At 41.6% G+C, this 19355-nt stretch overlaps 1 protein-coding gene across 1 annotated transcript; it reads left to right on the forward strand.

Annotated features, from left to right (window-relative positions):
- The first annotated feature begins 655 nt into the window (after window positions 1-655).
- rras (RAS related) lies at window positions 656-18306 on the forward strand. Its single transcript, XM_021624371.3, has 6 exons — window positions 656-1583; window positions 1776-1863; window positions 12872-12974; window positions 15322-15430; window positions 15694-15812; window positions 16005-18306. Exons 1-6 carry the CDS (start codon window positions 1497-1499, stop codon window positions 16090-16092), a joined length of 594 nt encoding a protein of 197 aa, XP_021480046.1. The 5' UTR covers window positions 656-1496; the 3' UTR covers window positions 16093-18306.
- The last annotated feature ends 1049 nt before the right edge of the window (window positions 18307-19355 follow it).

The raw sequence follows: 19355 nt of genomic DNA on the forward strand, positions 1-19355 counted from the left end.
TAATAAGGAGGGGTTGTGGGTGAATGTGGGTGTGGTAAAAATGAGCAACATGCCCATGTAAATGAGTCACATCCGGTTGAGGGGATGGGCAAATCAGGAAGAGAAAGGAAGACAAGAATGCTTTACCTGTCATAAACTATTAGTATAAAATACTGTACACTAGGAGTTTTCCCTCCAATATCTCCTCATATTCTCAACAGGTAGGCTAAAGTCGTTTGAGGGTAATCATACAATACACTCAAATGCATAAGCTAAAGTACTAAACGTGAAAAATAAATAAAGGGGTTATAAAACATTCCATGTGCCAAGGATCAATACACCCCACAATACATTGCAAAAGTAGCTTTATAGGTCTACTCCCCTGCTCTAGCTAGCTATATGTCCACCCTGCTGTAAAATTCCCCACTAATCAAATGACTGACTAGACCTACATACAACTGGGCTCAATGGCCAAATAAGGTAGTACACAATGTATGAATACTATGGTTCACTCATTTAAAATCTGGTTAAACCATATTGTTTCAGTTTAATGAATAAACGTGCAGTGTTGATTAAAGACACATTTTAGAATGTATCTCATTCTAATAGAGCCTTTGTTAATTAATGAAAAGAGGGAGAAGCGTGAAAATGTATACAATGAGGAAACTGTGTCGTTAAGACACGCCTGGTTTTACATACGCATGAGATTTCGAGAAACCCTTCTTGGTTGAGAAAAAAAAGTTGCCTTGGAGCGATGAAAAAATAAGTCAGTGAAGACGAGGAACAAATGAAGACGTCGCCAAGAATAACCCAGTAACTTAGATATCACAAAAGCTGTTATATAATGCTCCTGCAGAGATATGTAGATTAATCAATCTAGAGATAATGAAAGTTAGACACGCGTGTTAAAGTTTGACGGGGTAGTTGATAATCAAGCTCATATTTTTTTTCTTCTTCTGGAGTCAAAGTTGGCATCGATAGCCTAATTTACTTGAGGCGGGTGCGGAAGGCTTTTCACCCGACAAAAATTATAAGAGTCCGATAAACCATTAGATTTTTTAACAATAATACTTTATTTATATTTTACCGGGTTATGTAGCGACCTATACATTTTAGGAGCAGTGGTACGAAACTCTATTGGGGTTAGACTACTTTTGAGGATAGTTTACAACACTGGGCCAGACTACAACCGTAAGCTTTTCAATGTTATGAAATAGTATCAGAAAACTAACTATACATTTTTACATTTGAGATATTGTAAACCTATCGTAGGTAATTCAAGTTAAATATATTGGCGTAACACCGAGGTAAAACCAAACTCTGCTTCCTTCTCGGACTTTTCCTTGAGCTACTTTGATAAAAGTAGTTTGCTCAATCGTTGAAGTGGACTTTCATTTTTTTCCCCCCCTGTGTATTACAACATTTCACGTCATAAATAGATCCTATCAGCTACTCAGTTTTATCATTTCGTTTTTCAAAAGATAGACAACCGTTGAAAGTATTTTACGAAACTAATCATGTCTGCTGAGGAGGAGAGATTCAAACTGGTCGTCGTGGGCGGGGGCGGTGTGGGGAAAAGCGCCTTGACCATACAGTTCATTCAGGTGAGAGAATCCCCCAACAGTTTGGACATTGTCAACTGTGTGTTGTTTGTCTTGAATTTGTCATATCTTCTGACATGACGAGTATGTTATAGTGGTAATTGAATATGTGCATATTAACCCATATAGGCCAAATAGTGTAAACTATTCTGGCTGTGTAGGCTATTCACCCATGCTCTCCTATCTCTTTCGCAGTCATACTTTGTATCGGATTATGACCCCACCATCGAGGACTCCTACACCAAAATATGCACAGTGGATGGGAAAGAGACACGATTAGACAGTAAGTCATACTGTATGTAGGTTTACTGACGTTCTTTGCTCCAAGAATAGAGGGAAAGCTAAACTACTTGAGCCAGTGAGCGAGCAAGGCCAAATCTGTCTGTACGATTCACCCACATCTGCTCTGTTATAACTTGCAGTTGGCAGATGTTGATGCTCTAAGCCAAGGTGTAGTCTTTTCACTATGCCATAGAAAAAGTGTTTGTGTTCATATTCAAGGGATATAACAATGTAAGTGTACTATGGCCTCTGTCGAGTCAGTTAACCCTGGGCATTTACATCTTTTTTTCTGAATGAAGACATATACACATTTAACTATTTTCCTAAAAATAAGGAATATTCAAGGCTTTGATTTCTGGTCGAACAGATGGAAAAGGGGTCTTAAACAACATCTACCAGATTTTTTTAAAGGTATTATTGATATATCAAAACCCAATAACGTTGAAGTAAAGACCCCTGCTAACTAATATCAACAATTATATTTAGTTCACAATAAATTATTTGCCTTGTCTTGTAATTTCGTTACCAGAAACCCACATATCTTTAAGATATTTTCTAAGGAGGATAATGAAAGTTCACATAAGTAACAAGCAGAGGTAGACCTAATAATTAGTTATTGGGGTTTTACTGCTATCAAGTTTGTTTATGAATTATTAATTGATTCAAACTAGTAATTCTGTTACCAAATCCGAACAATCAGTAACTGAATTACTGCGATTGAATTGGCTAAAATGGGAAGTAATAGAAGTCACAAACCTTTCACATTTGAATCATTTAGCAGACGTTCTTTATCCTTTCCCATACGGATCCCCCGTGGGAATCAAACCCACAATCCTGGCGTTGCAAGCACCATGCTCTACCAACTGAGCCACACGGGACATTTGGGTCCACATTTGGGTCACCTGCTACTGTCCTCCCTTCCACTGGCATACTGTTATCTTCAGCTGATGTTTTATTTCTCAACTGTTTTATTTCTCTTTCTGTTGTCTGGTGGTCAAAGCAAGACTGTGTAAACAGTCTGGACAACCCCTCTCTCTCTATCTTTCTGCCACACTCTCTCTTCTTTCTCTACAGTTAATGTCACCTCTCACAACTCTTACATGCTGACCAAACTGGGCTTGCGTGTACGTCCGCCATCGCACGCATGTTGATTTTGTTCACCCACACCAGAAGCGATCAGGACATGCAGGTTGAAATATCAAAACAAACTCTGAACCAATTATATTAATTTGAGGACAGGTCGAAAAGCATTAACCATTTATGGCAATTTAGCTAGCTAGCTTGCTGTTGCTAGCTAATTTGTGTTGGGTTGGGTTATTATTTTACCTGAAATGCACAAAGTCCTCTACTCCGACAATTAGTCCACAGATAAAACAGTAAACCAAATTCATTTCTCGTCATCTCTCCTCCTTCCTCAGGCATCTTCTTATTTTGGACTTAATATCGCGTTTGGCAACCAACTTTACAGCATTACGACAACCTACTGGAGTGTGGACCTAAGTTCATCTTTCAATCACCCACATGGGTATATGCTCCTAAAAACCTATGAGAAGATGGCACGTGGGTATATGCTTCTAAAAACCAATGAGGAGATGGGAGTGTCACAAATGGAACCAATTTCTATTTTGGAGCCTGGCCACCCAGCCGCTCTCTGACACCCGCGAGCAGTGTGGGTGCAATGATTGAATAACATGTATGTGTATATTTATTTTGCAATGGTCACGCACGCGATGTGTCCGGTCTGGTCAGCATGTTACTGACACCTAACCACCTACCCTCTTTCCATATACTGTAACAAGCATCCTCAACCACTGAACACCAACTGATATCGGACCTTTGTGGATGTTGAAAAGTAATTGAAATTTGGTCAGTCCACCCTGGCCAGACCAAATCTGAACAAATCATAGACGTCTATGTTTCACAAGTTTTGACAGTACAGTACAGAAAAGTTAGTACAGCAGAGCACACTAGAGTACTGTATACTGTACTGAACATATCTACTGTGCTGTACCATAATGTCCAAACTTGAGAAAAATAGACGTCTATGATTGGTTCAGATTTGGTCTGGTCCGGACCAATCAAATCTGGTCTTGTTTGGGGGGTAGAGCTCATTAGAATAATACCCAACAATGCAAAATAAGGATATTGAATATTTCTACTTTTTGTGTACTGTGATCGGTTCAGTCGAGTTCCGATCTATGCGGTAGCGAGGGGTGGTGTAAATGGAGAAAGAGTTGGCTTTGTAAGTTGCGAAAATAGAAATTATATATTTAATGTTCCCCGAATGGCACTCGGCCGGTTCAAAATCCACTGTGTTGCGGCAGGATAGCGCGCATGCATTTCCGTGATGGACCCCGGATCTGTGGATGATGGAGGGATTGCAAGCTCAAGAACCATCTAGATACCCTACTGTTATTCTCTTTGTGTTTCTTGCCATCCAGGTGAGTGCGCATGATCAGTCACGAGAGTGAATATTCTTCCCAACAGATAATATCTGAGGTAGGTGAGTGCCCATTTTATAGCCAGCCCTTCTCGGTCAACTTATTTTCCCTCTCTGGGAACTTACAGCTGATGTAGTCTATTGGGTGTTTGACCTTTCCCACTCCCTGGGAGAGCACCGCTCCGATGCCGACATCATAGGCATCCGTCTGGACAATGAAGTCCAAAGTCTGGTGCTCTTAGTCCTTGTTTTGCAAACAGGGCTTCTTTTAGCTTTTGGAAAGCTAGCTCTGCTGCTTGAGTCCATCTCACCTGTGCGGGTAGGTCTTTCTTGGTCAGGTTGGACAATGGAGCGGCTATAAAGACATAGTTGGGTATAAAGCGCCGATAGTAACTTGTGAGCCCTAAGAAGGAGCGCACCTACTTTTTACGCACCGGCGTTCGCCACTCCCGGATAGCCGCCACTTTCTTTGTCTGGGGGTGAATGACACCACTCCCAATAGTGTACCCAAGATATTCTTCCTCACTTAACCCGAACCTGCATTTCTTAGGGTTAGCTGTCAAGCCTGCTCTCCTTAGGCTCCCCAGCACGGCCCATACCTGTTGTAGGTACATCTCCCTTTCTTCACTATGGATCACCATGTCGTCGATGTAAGTGGCCACGTAGGCTTGGTGGGGTCTGAGTAGCTGTTCCATTAACCTCTGTGACATGGCGGCCTCACCATGAAACCCAACGAGTAATTTAGTGTAATGGAAAAGTCCGTCTGGTGTAGAGCGCCTTTTTCTCCCTGTCTTCTGTGGCCAGGGGCACCTGCTAATAGCCTTTCGTGAGATCTAGCATAGTTTTGTAGCTCGCCTTTCCCAATCGTTCTATCAGCTCATCTACCCTGGGCATTGTGTTCGAATTTGGAGATGTTGTTCAGGCTTCGGAAGTCGTTACAGATTACAGAATTTCTGGCTTCAGAACGAGAACTAACAGACTTTACCAGGCGCTGTGAGATGCCTCTAACTCCCTAACCCAGCATCTCTCTCACCACCTCTGACTATTGTTTGTCCCGCAGCATGGATTCTGTAAGGCCTTAAGTTCACTCTTGCCTGGCTCTGTGTATATATGATGCTGGAGGAGATTTATATTCCCTGTGAGGGAAGAGAATACTTCCCGGTGTCAGACCACAAGGGCCCATAGGTCTTGCTGGTGAGTCAGCGACTTCACTACCTGCACCTCTAGCGGGGGTTGATCTTGTTGGGCTGCGGGTAGGGAGCAGAACATCACATCTTAACTTATCTCATGGTACTCTAGGTTGATGTGATATGGCTGTTCAGGTTTTCTCTTACCTGGCTGCCTAACTGTAGTTTACAGGGCATACACTTGCCATTACTTCGTATGGACCCCTCAAGTGCGCTAAAGAGCCGATGTTCCGCTGTCGGAATTAAAAGGAGTACCTTATCTCCTGCATTACTTTTGGGTCTGGGCAGTCCTGTTGCAGGCTCTTTGTTGCGCTTGCTGCACGCTCTCCATGTGTTCCTCCACTATTGGCTACACCGCGGCCATCCGTTCTTGTATTAGGATGACATGCTCAATCAGTTCTGTGGGGACACGGCTGGGCATCCCACGCCTCCTTGGCGAGGTCCAGAATCCCTCGGCACGGCTTCCCATATAACAGTTTAAACAGGGAGAAGCGCGTTGGAAACTGGGGCACCTCCCTAAGAGCAAACAAGTGAGGTAATAATATGTCCCAGTTCCTCCCGTCCCGTTCCACAACCTTCTTTATTATCGACTTTACAGTTTTATTCAAGCGTTCGCATAAACCATCACATCGCATAAACCATCTGTCTGAGGATGTGATATGCTTGTGTGTATCTGTTTAACCTGGTACAAGGCACAAAAGTCTTTCATTATGCGGAACATAAACACAATCCCTGGTCGGTCAAAATAGAGGAGGGTATGCCGACTCGGGAAAACATCAAACAACTCTTTAGCAATACCTTTTAGTAGACATTATTTAATTTTTATTAAAAAATTTTAATGTTAAAATATAACCTTTTTATTTGACTAGGCAATTAGGAACAAATTCTTAATTACAATGACGGCCTACCGGGGAACAGTGGGTTAACTGCCTTGTTCAGGGGCAGAACAACTTTTTTATTTTTATTTTTACCTTGTCAGCTCGTGGATTTGATCCAGCAACCTTTCGGTTACTGGCCCTACGCTCTAACTATAGACGACCTGCAGACCCAAAGTTACGCAAAGCATTATGCAGGGGTATTGCTTTGGGGTAGCATGTGGCAAAATCAATTACCACTAGTATTAGAAGTCGACCGACTATGATTTTTCAACGCCGATACCGATTATTGGAGGACCAAAAAAATCTGATTCCAATTAATTGGATGATTACATTTAAAAAAAAAAAATGTGTAATGATGACAATTACAACTACTGAATAAACACTTATTTTAACTTAATATAATACATCAATTAAATCAATTTAGCCACAAATAAATAATGAAACATGTTAAATTTTGTTTAAATAATGCAAAAACAAAGTGTTGGAGAGGAAAGTAAAAGTGCAATATGTGTCATGTAAGAAAGCTAACGTTTCAGTTCCTTGCTCAGAACATGAGAACATATGAAAGCTGGTGGTTCCTTTTTAACATGGGTCTTCAATATTCCCAGGTAAGAAGTTTTAGGTTGTAGTTATTATAGGACTATTTCCCTCTATACCATTTGTATTTCATTAACCTTTGACTATTGGATGTTCTTATAGGCACTTTAGTATTGCCAGTGTAACAGTATAGCTTCCGTCCCTCTCCTCGCTCCTCCCTGGGCTCGAACCAGCAACACAACGACAACAGCCACCATCGAAGCAGCATTACCCATGCAGAGCAAGGGGAATAACTTCTTGAAGGCTCAGAGCGAGTGACGTTTGAAACACTATTAGCGTGCACTAACTAGCTAGCCATTTCACTTCGGTTACACCAGCCTCAACCAGGTGAGTTGATAGGCTTGAAGTCATAAACAGCGCAATGCTTGACGCACAACGAAGAGCTGCTGGCAAAACGCACGAAAGTGCTGTTTGAATGAATGTTTACGCGCCTGCTTCTGCCTACCACTGCTCAGTCAGATACTTAGATGCTTGTATGCTCAGTCAGATTATATGCAACGCAGGACACGCTAGATAATATATAGTAATATCATCAACCATGTGTAGTTAACTAGTTATTATGATTGTTTTTTATAAGATACGTTTTTAATGCTAGCTAGCAACTTACCTTGGCTTACTGCATTCGCGTTACAGGCAGTCTCCTTGTGGAGTGCAAGGAGAGAGAGAGAGGCAGGTCGTTATTGCGTTGGACTAGTTAACTGTAAGGTTGCAAGATTGGAACCCCCGAGCTGACAAGGTGAAAATCTGTTGTTCTGCCCCAGAACGAGGCAGTTAACCCCCTGTTCCTAGGCCGTCGTTGAAAATTAGAATGTGTTCTTAACTGACTTACCTAGTTAAATAAAGGTATATAAAACAAATCGGCAAATTGGCGCCCAAAAATACAGATTTCCGATTGTTATGAAAACTTGAAATCAGCCCTAATTAATCGGCCATTCCGATTAATCGGTCGACCTCTAATAATAACACACCGAAATACGAGCTTTAGGTCATTAATATGGTCGAATCCGGAAACTATCATCTCGAAAACAAGACGTTTATTCTTTCAGTGAAATACGGAACCGTTCCGTATTTTATCTAACCGTGGCATCCATTAGTCTAAATATTGCTGTTACATTGCACAATCTTCAATGTTATGTCATAATTACGTAAAATTTTCGAAAATTAGGCGTCCCAAACTGTTGCATACACACTGACTCTGTGTGCAATGAACGCAAGAGAAGTGGCACACTTCCGGCGCCGACAGAGACGGCCGCCTCGCTTCGCGTTCCTAGGAAACTATGCAGTTTTTTGTTTTTTTACGTGAACGGGGCAGTTAACCCACCGTTCCTAGGCCGTCATTAAAAATAAGAATATGTTCTTAACTGACTTGCCTAGTTAAATAAAGGTGTATTTAAAAAAATATATATAAACTTGAAATCTGCCCTAATTAATCGGCCTTTCCGATTAATCGGTCGACTTCTAACTAGTATATAATTGTGCCCCCAGGATATTTTCAAAATAGGACCTACCAGATCCATGACTATCTGCTCAAAGGGCGTTTCAATGATGGGGAGTGGGATGAGTGTGTTTCTGTAATTGGCTTTGGGGGCATTCTTTTGGCACTTGTCACATGACTTGCAGTATTTCTCTACATCACTTGTAATGCAGGGCCAGTAGAATCTACTCATAATGTGCTCTTTAGTTTTGTCTACTGCCAAGTGGCCTCTCAACACGTGAATGTGCCAGGTACAGTACCGTAGCTCTAGCACTTCGCCCCTTCTCTTAACCACCAGTACAGTAAGCCCTCTAGTAATAAGGGGAATTGATGTCCTCCATGTGCTTCCCATCCGTCACTTTCACTCTGCGCTGTGCTGAGACCGGGTCCTGCAGCTGTGCGGTGCCAAACTGTCTTGTCAACTCATCAGGTAAATGAAAGAATTGTCTGTCTATTCTTACCAGGGCCCGTGCAGGACCTTGTTCTCCTCCGCTCTCTGTTGAGAGACCTGAGCATGTATCCTCTGTATTTTCTTGAAACAGCTGCCTGAGCCTCTGATTTTGAATTTCCTTTTCTTCCTCCCCTGCACTCGATCTGGGTGAAAGAGACTTCTCCCAGTAGTGCCAGTCGGGCACGGCGGGTGTGCGCCTTTTGGGGATGTGTTTTCTATGAGTGTGCCAGTGACTGCTTCACATTGCTTATGCTCGCCGGTGTGGGCTTGGGGCGGTTCTGTTTAATCCGCAATGAACTTTCAAACAGATTTGTCTCTCCATAGCAGTACCGATATCAGTAAGTGATTCACCACCCACACCTTCATAGTCTACTTGCCTCGGCGTAACTAACTTAACCTGCTCCACTGCGTCCCCATGGATACAGGAGACTGACATCTGTTCCTGACACATCTCCCTCCTGTGACCGAACTAGGGTAATCTTACTATCCGAGTCGAGCATTGCTTCTGCATCCTCTCCTTGGACTTTTATGGCCGGGGCTCCCTCTATGGTCCAACACTGCGGGGATAGATTACATGGATGTGCGCCCCTTGATCCGGAGTAAGGCTTGGTGGGCATGGGTTCGTCATTAAATGGACACTGCCATGATGTATGCCCAAGCTCCCAGCACCGGAAACACCATCTCTCGCCAACCCTTGGTCAGCCGTGTTAGTTTGTACGTTTGGGCTATTGCTGATTCGTTGCTATCGAAGGTCCACTCGTAGAAACGCTTGGCCTGTGGATTCAGACAGTACCCGGGATAAGAAACGCTTGGCCTGTGGATTCAGACAGTACCCGGGATAAGACTTTGGCTTTTAGTTTCTTAGTCCTCTGCCTCTGCAGGATCCAGGTTGAAATATGCAGCCTGCGCACACCCGGACAGAAATGTGGCCAGCATTCCTGCCCACCGCTCCGGGGGCCCATAGTCCTCTTACTGCTGACCTCCTTGAATGAAAGCAGATAGGCCTCAATGTCATCATCCTATTCTTGTAGCCTAGCCCTGCCTGAGCCAGCATGGCCACTTAAATTCGCGATGTCTGTGCTTTCCTTTTGCGCAATGGTGCACATAGCCATCCATTTTAACAATTTGTCACCACTTCTGGTGCCCGCATTCTCCACCACTGTGATCGATCCAGTGGGGTTCCGATGTATGCGGCAGCGAGGGGTGGTGTAAACAGAGGAAGAGTTGGCTTTTTAAGTTGAAAAATCTAAATTATATTTAATGTTCATCGAATGGCGCTCAGCCGCTTCAAGAAAGGGGAAACAATATCCAAGCCTGGTTCAGAGCACTACACTTACAAACCAAAGATCCTTTCGAAAATCGCAAAAATTAGCTTTGGCTCGCAGCTACAGGAATCACTCACGCAAGCAGTAGTGTAAAGTAATTAAGTAAAAATACTTGAAAGTACTACTTAATTTTTGGTGGTATCTATACTTCACTATTTATATTTTTGACTACTTTTAAATAATGTACCTTTTACTCTACGTTTTTCCTGACACCCAAAATTACTCGTTACATTTTAAATGCTTAGCAGGACAGGAAAATGTTCAAATTCATGCGCTTATCATGAACACCCCTGGTCATCCCTACTGCCTCTGATCTGGCGGATTCAATAAACATGAATGCCTCGTTTGTAAATTATGTCAGTGTTGGAGAGAGCCAGGGGCACTATACGTTTATTTATTTTTTACATGAAAATTGTGCTGTTTGCTTAATATAAGGAATTTGAAATTATTTTTTACTTTTTATACTTGCAATTACATTTACTTTTGATACTTAAGTATATTTACAACCCAAATACTTTTAGACTTTACTCAAGTAGTATTTTACTGGGTGACTCACTTTTACTTGAGGCATTTTCTATTAAGGTATCTTTACTTTTACTCAAGTATGTCAATTGGGTATTTTTTCCACCACTGCATACAAGCTCTTCCTCTTTTGATCTGTTCTTTTGTCGCTCTATGTCCTCTTCTGTTGTTTTATCCTCACTTTGTTCTATATTTGTTCCCCACACCTCTGAGTGGTTCAGGATACATCATTATGAAGAGAATGATATTTATATCCATAATTATGTATTTCTGTATAGTACAGATCAGAGGGCTCCCAAGTGGTGCAGCGGTCTAAAGCACTGCATCTCAGTGCTAAAGTCGTCACTACAGACGCCCTGGTTCGATTCCAGGCTGTATCACAACCAGCCATGATTTGGAGTCCTATAGGGCGGCGCACAATTGGCCCATCGTCATCCGAGTTTGGCCGGTGTAGGTCGTCATTGTAAATAAGAACTTGTTCTTAACTGACTTGCCTAGTTAAGTAAAGGTTCATTTTAAAACATGTACATCAAATTCTACTGTAGTTCAATAACCTGAATATTTATTTATTTATTTTAAACTCAAGGTGTCATGTCATAACTTGACACCCTACTCTTTCAGCCGACATCTTTGAATCTTAATTGGAAGCAGATATTTAACAGTTTTTGGAAAACGTATTTGCATAATAAAACAGATTTACCATAATTGTTTTAGAAACTTTGCATCCGCACAGTTCTTTCAGTGAATGTGTTTTTATGAAATGTTCTGTGTAAATTGTGCATAGAGTTGTATTGTTTGAACTTTGAAATCAATGGCTGTTGTTTGGCATACATTTTAAAGTGAAAATCTGAGTCAGTGTAATTTCCACTGGAACAAATATGTCACGTCTACAGTGCATTCGGAAAGTATTCAAACCCCCTGACCTTTTCCACATTTTGTTATATTACAGCCTTATTCTAAAATGTATTAAATTATTTTGTTTCCTCATCAATCTACACACAATACCCCATTATGACAAAGCAAAAACAGGTTTTAGACATTTATGCAAATGTATAAAAAAAAATAATTAAACCGAAATACCTTAAATATTCAAACCCTTTGCTATTAGACTCGACATTGAGCTCCGGTGCATCCTGTTTCATTGATCATCCTTGAGATGTTTCTTCAACTTGATTGGAGTCCACCTGTGGTAAATTCAATTGATTTGACATGATTTGGTAAGAGGCACACCTGTCTATATAAGGTCCCACAGTTGACAGTGCATGTCAGAGCAAAAACCAAGCCATGAGGTCGAAGGAATTGTACGTAGAGCTCCGAGACGACAGGCTTGTGTCGAGGCACATATCTGGGGAAGAGTACCAAAAAATCTCTGCAGCATTTGAATGTCCCCAAGAACACAGTGGCCTCCATTCTTAAATGGGAGAAGTTTGGAACCACCAAAACTCTCCCTAGAGCTGGCCATCTGGCCAAACTGAGCAATCGGGGGAGAAGGGCCTTGGTCGGGGAGGTGACCAAGAACCCAATGGTCACTGACAGATCTCCAGAGTACCTCTCTGGAGATGGGAGAACCTTCCAGAAGGACAACAATGCAGCATGCCACCAATGGTAAAGGTCTTTATGGTAAAGTGGCCAGGCGGAAGCCACTCCTCAGTTAAAGGCACATGACAGACTTTTTTTGAGTTTGCCAAAAGTTTGCCAAAAGGCACCTAAAGGACTCTGGTCTGATGAAACCGAGATTGAACTCCTTGGCCTGAATGCCAAGCGTCACATTTGGAGGAAACCTGGCACTACGGTGAAGCATGGTGGTGGCAGCATCATGCTGTGGGGATGTTTTTCAGCAGCAGGGACTGGGAGACCTAGTCAGGATCAAGGGAAAGATGAATGGAGCAAAGTACTGAGGTCCTAGATCAAAACCTGCTTTGGACCTCAGAATGGGGCAAAGGTTCACCATCCAACAGGACAACAAAAAAACTGTTTTTGCTTTGTCATTATGGTGTATTGTGTGTAGATTGAGGAACACAAAAATGTTGAAACGGTCTGAATACTTTCAGAATGCACTGTTTTGTCACTATCCATATTCATCCCCGTGTATGTACATCTGAATCTCTTTGTGTGTGTGTGTGTGTGTCTGTCAGTATTGGACACAGCAGGTCAGGAGGAGTTTGGGGCAATGCGGGAGCAGTACATGCGTTCAGGGGAAGGCTTCTTGCTGGTGTTCGCTCTGAATGACACTGGCAGGTAAGAATTTTGTGTGTGTCTGTTTGGGTGGATGCATGTACACAGTTTATCTCAAGTCACAGGCAACTGTAGATTCAAACCAGTGTTCCCAACTACACAACATACTCTGAAGTCCTCAGAGCTAAAGCATTTGTCAGGGCTACAGTAATCAAGGTTTCAGGAAGGCAACGTCACTGTTTGTGATTAGGGATGCACATTTTGGTAAATTTAGTTGCCGACTAACTGACCCTCATTAACCGGTCAACGAACGGTTACATTTTTTCCAAACAGTAAAATGACCAACAGAAACTATCAGTATCTATGTATGTAATGACGAGATGCGTATGTTTCTGTTTTAACAAGGGGAGTCGTCCCAAGCCAGGAAGGCAGGCGACAAGCTTAGGCCCAAAATAAGCCCATAGAAATGCATTGGACAGTATTTTGGACAGATTTTGGCGCTTCGCCTCTTCTGATACCATGCATGCATACCATACACAGGCATTTTTCATTAAGAACTCATGGCGAATGGGAGGCTTTACAAGTTGAGATTGAGAAATAAAGAATATCTCCTTTTTAATCATGGCCACAAGTTTTTAACACGCGGTTGCATTTAGAAATGTTATTTGTTGTGCATTGACTGGGCTCACAAAAGCAGGTTTCACTCCAGTAGCCTACAGGCTTTTTGAGGAGTTACACTCGCGCTGTCTGGTAGGCTATTCCTCTCCTCAAAGTAGGCTCTCTGCTGTGCACTTGTAATAAATAGAATGCGTGAAGACTAATGAAAATACACATGCACAATTTCAATATAGAAAAATGACGCAAAGTAACCTAAACACCTGGGTTCCCAAACTGCCAGCCTGAATTTGGCCTGTGGGTGTTTTTATTTGCCCACCCCCAAGTTTTCTGAGAAAAAAATACATTTAAAAAAAAAAATCTTTGTTGGACATGACTGTAAAAACACCAGGAAATCAGCTCCAAGTGATTTTTAATTTTGGAAATCTATTCTCTTGCATTATAGAGACATATGTTATCGTATTCAAATAATAATAATGACTAATAATTGATTGGATTTATATAGCACTTTTCTACCAACTGAGGTACTCAAAGTGCTTTTTATAGTAGGGGGAAACTCACCTCATCCACCTCAGTGATGCAAGGCGACCATTTTTTGTACAAGAACTCTCACTACACATCAGGTGAGGAGTGATATATGCCAATTAGGAATGAAAGGGATGATTAGTTGGCCATGATGGAGTGTTGCCAGGTAGAACATTTTGCCATGACACCAGGGTGAACACCCCTACTCTTACAATAAGCGCCAAAGGATTTTGAATAACCACAGAGTCAGGATACGCGTTTAACTTCCCATCCAAAAGACTGCACCCTACGCAGGGCAATGTTCCCTAATGTAATCAAGGTTTGAAATTATTATTTTAGTCAAACATATCTGTTTTGGCTTCTTGTGATCAATTTGCAGTCTAACTTTTTAAATGTTTTATGTTCTGTCCCCCCGACCATCCACTCAAGATGAAATTGGTGATCCCTGATAAGCATGACCTTGTCAAATTAATTTTCGTCAGCTAACCGATATAACGGTTAACCGTTAAAGTCCCTATTTGCGGTACGCTCATGATCATTCATTCCTTCAAGTGTCGATGCGTTCAAGCCATGGTCAGTATTACACTAGTGTTTTCTGTGTGCAACCCTAATCACAGAGTGATGCTACAGTAACTAGGGGATGTGAGACTTGTTATAGGCATTCACCTCATAAGAGTTGCATTCATGACACGGTGTCAAATACAGGCAGCATAATGAGCTGCTGTAGTAGTTCTTTATGAATTGAAAGGTGGATTGGTGCAATTGCACCTAAACAGAATTCACATTCTAAGAACATATGTAAACCATAGAGCATAGCCTAATTTAACAATTATCCATATTTATGAACTGTAGCCCCCCAAGTCTTGACTCCTGACAGATTATACAGGATGCCTGGCTTGCTTTGGTAGGGCTCGATGGGTGTCCTTTGTGTCCTGGTAGGACCCAGTCTACCCCTCTCACTTCTATTGTTTGTTTTCATGTTTGAATGAATGTTTGTTACTGTGCTGTTGTCTTTGTACATTTAAAATAAGAGTATACAATAAAACAACTCAGTAGTTGGATTTATGCCAATGAATATGCCCATTTGCTTTAAGGGGCATATACACTCGCAAAGAGTCTCTCCTGACAGTCCTCCACAAGGCTGCTTTTTTATTATGATTTTTTTAACAGTAAATTGAACTAATGGATAGTACCTTTTTAAGGACATAAAGCACTTACGATCAGTTCCTAATGTGTTCTCGTTTCGGCCACTTTCCTTCCCTTTTTTCAGTTACAATGAGATCCACAAGTTCCACACCCAGATACTGAGAGTGAAGGACCGGGATGACTTCCCCATGGTGCTGGTGGGGAACAAGGCTGACCTGGACCAGTCGAGAGCGGTACTGGCTTTCACTCTCACTCTCAGTCATGTTAAAGGAGATCTTCTGCTAGCTATAATAATGCCAATTTAGATCCTACTGGTTCAAATTCTCCAGCCTCAAATACCTTTGAGTTGCCAACAGGTGGCGAGTGGCTACAAGTGTTTCTTTGGCTAGATCAAATACCACCACCTTACTCTTAACTCAGTTTACCGGAATAAGGAAATGAAACTGCTGCTGGCCTGGCAGGTGCTTTTTAACCTGAGTGCATGTACTGTCTGTAGATCTCCAGAGAGGAGGCCCAGGGCTTTGCCAGAGAGAACAGGATCCATTACATGGAGGCCTCGGCTAAGAACCGCTACAACGTAGATGAAGCCTTCCTGGAGGTGGTGCGAGCTATAAGGTAACGTTAACAGCTAGAAAGCTGTAAGCTACTTTATTATAGGTCATCATGTTTATAGCTAGATGATTAGAAGAGTTGGTGACCAGAGGCAGAGTTGAGGGACAGACATTTTAGTGTCCATTATAGCCTACTCCTGAGTCAAAGTATCCAATGCTCTCTCTCTCTTTTTTTCTCTCTCTTTTAAAAACACAGAAAGTTTCAGGAGACTGAGAGTCCCCCTCTACCTGCAAACCACACAGGAAAACGGAAGAGCGGTGGCTGCCCCTGCACCCTCCTTTAACTGCCCCCTTCCATGGCATAGCGCTGTTGTCACAGAGACCAAAACCCCCTCACCTCACCACTGATACAAGTCTTGTCTGACTTACCTGGAGGGAAATGGGAGGATTTGGCAAGGGAGGGGAGAGATATACACTTGGAAATGCAAAAACTGTATGGTGAGGTTTGGGGAATTGGGCAGGGATGCTTACGGCAATGGTGGGCAAAGTGGTGGAGTGATGTGTTTTCATTCACACTTATAAATTAGCGTCTTCAAACTTTTTTTATATACTTTTTTTTGTATTTGTGGTATTATTTCATTGTGCAAGGATGTAAAGGGAGAGGCCTTGGGCTAGATGAGAAGAGAGCGAGAGATGAATCTACAGACTGAAGAAAGAAAGAGTAGGGATGGTAAAGAGTGAGATCTCACAGATACTGTGTTTTGGGTAGCTTCCTACATTGGGTCAACCTGATGGAAGTCACTGATTTGACATTGCTGGAAGGAATGGATAATTTAGGAACTAGAGGGCGCTATCATTCATACCTACAACAGAAAATGAAAGAAGCCCGGTTAAACTGAATCGACAAATTAGATTTTTAAAAGACTGCATGGAAAAGAGGGAGAGCTGAAGCAGAATGAGAGTGAAACGATGTGTTTGAAAGACTGGTACTTTTCACAGTGTGGTATCCATGACCACAGAATATATCATATTTTTTTGCACAACTTCAACGTAGGCAAAAGTAGTTTGACACTAAAGTGCTATTGTTTATTTTAAAATGACTGGGTGGATGTTTAGGCATGTCCAGGTACTTTTGTCTATGCATTCAGGTGTAGACCTGCTTTTTAAGTCATTTTTATTGTTATGCTCTTTGCAAATGTTTAAATGTCACACCGCTACCAACCATGTACATCAATGAGTTCGTTTTTGAATGGTATTAAATGAATGAGTTAAAGCTAATGAAAAGCTTCAGACAAGGCATCAACTGTCGACAACTGTTGATGAAAAACAGAAAGTGACAGAACATGGGTAAGTTGACATATAAATACATCCCAAGATTTACGCCCATTGGTTGAGAGAGATGATGGTGATAATTGCAAGAGTGAGCCCATAGGCTGAACAGCAAGCATGTGGAATGGGCATTACTGTGCGGTGCTGATAGGCTATACGGTAAATGGTTGAATTACATTCCGGACGTGGCTAATAGGAAAGAGATGACGCTATGCTGACGATAATACGTTCGTATTCATTCCCACTATGTCCATATAATAGGAAGCTAAGTAAGTTATGTTTTGCTTACTTGAAGTTACCCGAACAGTCAGACCAGCCTTCCTGATTTAACTTCTGTAAACTGCATGTGTCTGTCATGAAATAACTTGTTTGTTTAGAGAGGATATGTAGCACTGGTCTTGCAAACCTTCATATAGATGTAATTAACATACGACTATCCCTTGTGCGATATTTCACACAAAGCAGGATAGCCATCTAACGTTCTGAAATATTCTGAATCTGCTCCAAATTTGTGAGTTGAATCGGACTCAACTCTGACCCTAAAAATATTTGAGCTGTTTTGATTAATAATTTGAGTTATTGATGATTGGTTCTCAAAGCTGACCATCTTATTTTCTTTGTGAACGAGAACCGTGTTGATGTTGGATCCACATTTGTCCCACGTTGTTCTTTACCTAATTATAAAATAATGCATTGACTCAGTGCTATTAATGCAGTGTAATAAACCACAAAAAAGTATTGTACTTAAATCTGTTATGTAGTTATTTTTAACAGCAGAAAGCCGTTTGTATTCTTATACCAATGAATCTCAAACTATATCAAACTTGCACCCTGTAATCCATCGGTATCTGCCATGTGTATTTTGTACTGAAATAAACCAAATACCTTTTGTACACGTCACAATTTAAAAAAACATTATTACTCTAATCAAGTCTGGACACAACTTATTTTTCTACTTTACTATTTCTCATCAACAGTATTGGTGAACGCTTGGTGACAGGAAAGTAGCGAGGGGAAAGCAATGAGAAAAAGGAGCATGTAAATGTACAGATCAATAAAAAGGACTGTTTGAATTGGGATGTTCATGCTCAAAAATATGATGTATGTTAGCCTGTGGGGTTCATGGGTTTGAATCCAGCCCATTGCCCTTTGATTCGCCCTCCATCTTCCCTGTCTTTCCAACATTGTTCTATGCTTAAATAAAAGCTAAACAAATATATCAAATACAATACCTTTTAACCCTTTTGTAGTGTTTGGGTCTGTGGGATGAATTTTTCCATGTTTACTAAAATAATTAATTGTATCATTTTTATTTTTTCAACCTGAGACTCATTGACCTTGGCTCATTTTCTATGAAGAACATGCAAAATAACAAATTTTCATTGAGTGCACCCCCCTGCACATTTATATTACGTATGTGGTGTTGGGGTCCACTGGACCCGAGGGTAATAAAAGTGTAGGTGTGTGTAGGTGAAAACAAGTAATACTTAAACAAGAAGGTTGTCTTCCTCCTCCTTGGGCCTGCTGTTTCAACATAGCACCAAGAACCTGTCTGTCTCCCGCTTTTCTCGCACTCTGTACTTCTGGACTGCACTAATTTGGAGGGAAGGCATGTTTTTGGAGAGAGATGGAAGGATATGGACCATTTACATGCATACTTTGGGGTTCTTATCCTTGCTGGTGTTTTCAGATCCAGTGGGGAATCCACAGAAACCCTGTGGGATGCAGAAACTGGCAGAGAACTTTTCTGTGCAACAATGTCTCTGGAAAACTTCCCCATTCTTTCCAGGATCATCCGCTTTGATAATCGAGACACCAGACCAGCTCTGCAGCAAAGAGACAAGCTTGCTGCAATCAGGTCAGTGGGGGACAAGGGGGTTGACCACCTTCCCCTGTTTTATAACGCCGGGCCCAACATTACTGTTGATGAGCAGCTTATGCCATTTAGAGGCTGCTTTTATTGATAAATGTAATCAAGCCGAGGTAAATGTAAAATATTAACAATGTATGCTGTATATTGCTTGTAATTTATATAAGTCAACATCTAAGTATTAAGTATACAATACCAAAGTCCACTGCCCCAAGGGTTATCTATTTTACCATCATACCCATGAATGGATGATAAGGCTCCTGTTTCAATGACAGGGCCCAGGTGTCATACATTTCTCACCTTAGCCCCCTGCCTGTGGCTATAGCATAGTATTGAATGTCGTTACAATAGTAAACATAACAAATCTGTAACGTTTTAATTTACAGAAAATTATAGTTTTATCATAGG

The sequence above is a fragment of the Oncorhynchus mykiss genome, chromosome 12 (genome assembly GCF_057628025.1).
Source record: "Oncorhynchus mykiss isolate SJ-2025 chromosome 12, ASM5762802v1, whole genome shotgun sequence".
NCBI classification, from domain to species: domain Eukaryota; kingdom Metazoa; phylum Chordata; class Actinopteri; order Salmoniformes; family Salmonidae; genus Oncorhynchus; species Oncorhynchus mykiss.

What these genes read in the sequence shown, in the direction of transcription:
- rras (XM_021624371.3), top strand. Translation starts at nt 1,497, where the DNA reads ATGTCTGCTGAGGAGGAGAGATTCAAACTGGTCGTCGTGGGCGGGGGC. An exon ending in GCTCTGAATGACACTGGCAG is followed by an intron (nt 12,975 to 15,321) that starts GTAAGAATTTTG and finishes CCCTTTTTTCAG; the next exon opens with TTACAATGAGATCCACAAGT. An exon ending in ACCTGGACCAGTCGAGAGCG is followed by an intron (nt 15,431 to 15,693) that starts GTACTGGCTTTC and finishes TACTGTCTGTAG; the next exon opens with ATCTCCAGAGAGGAGGCCCA.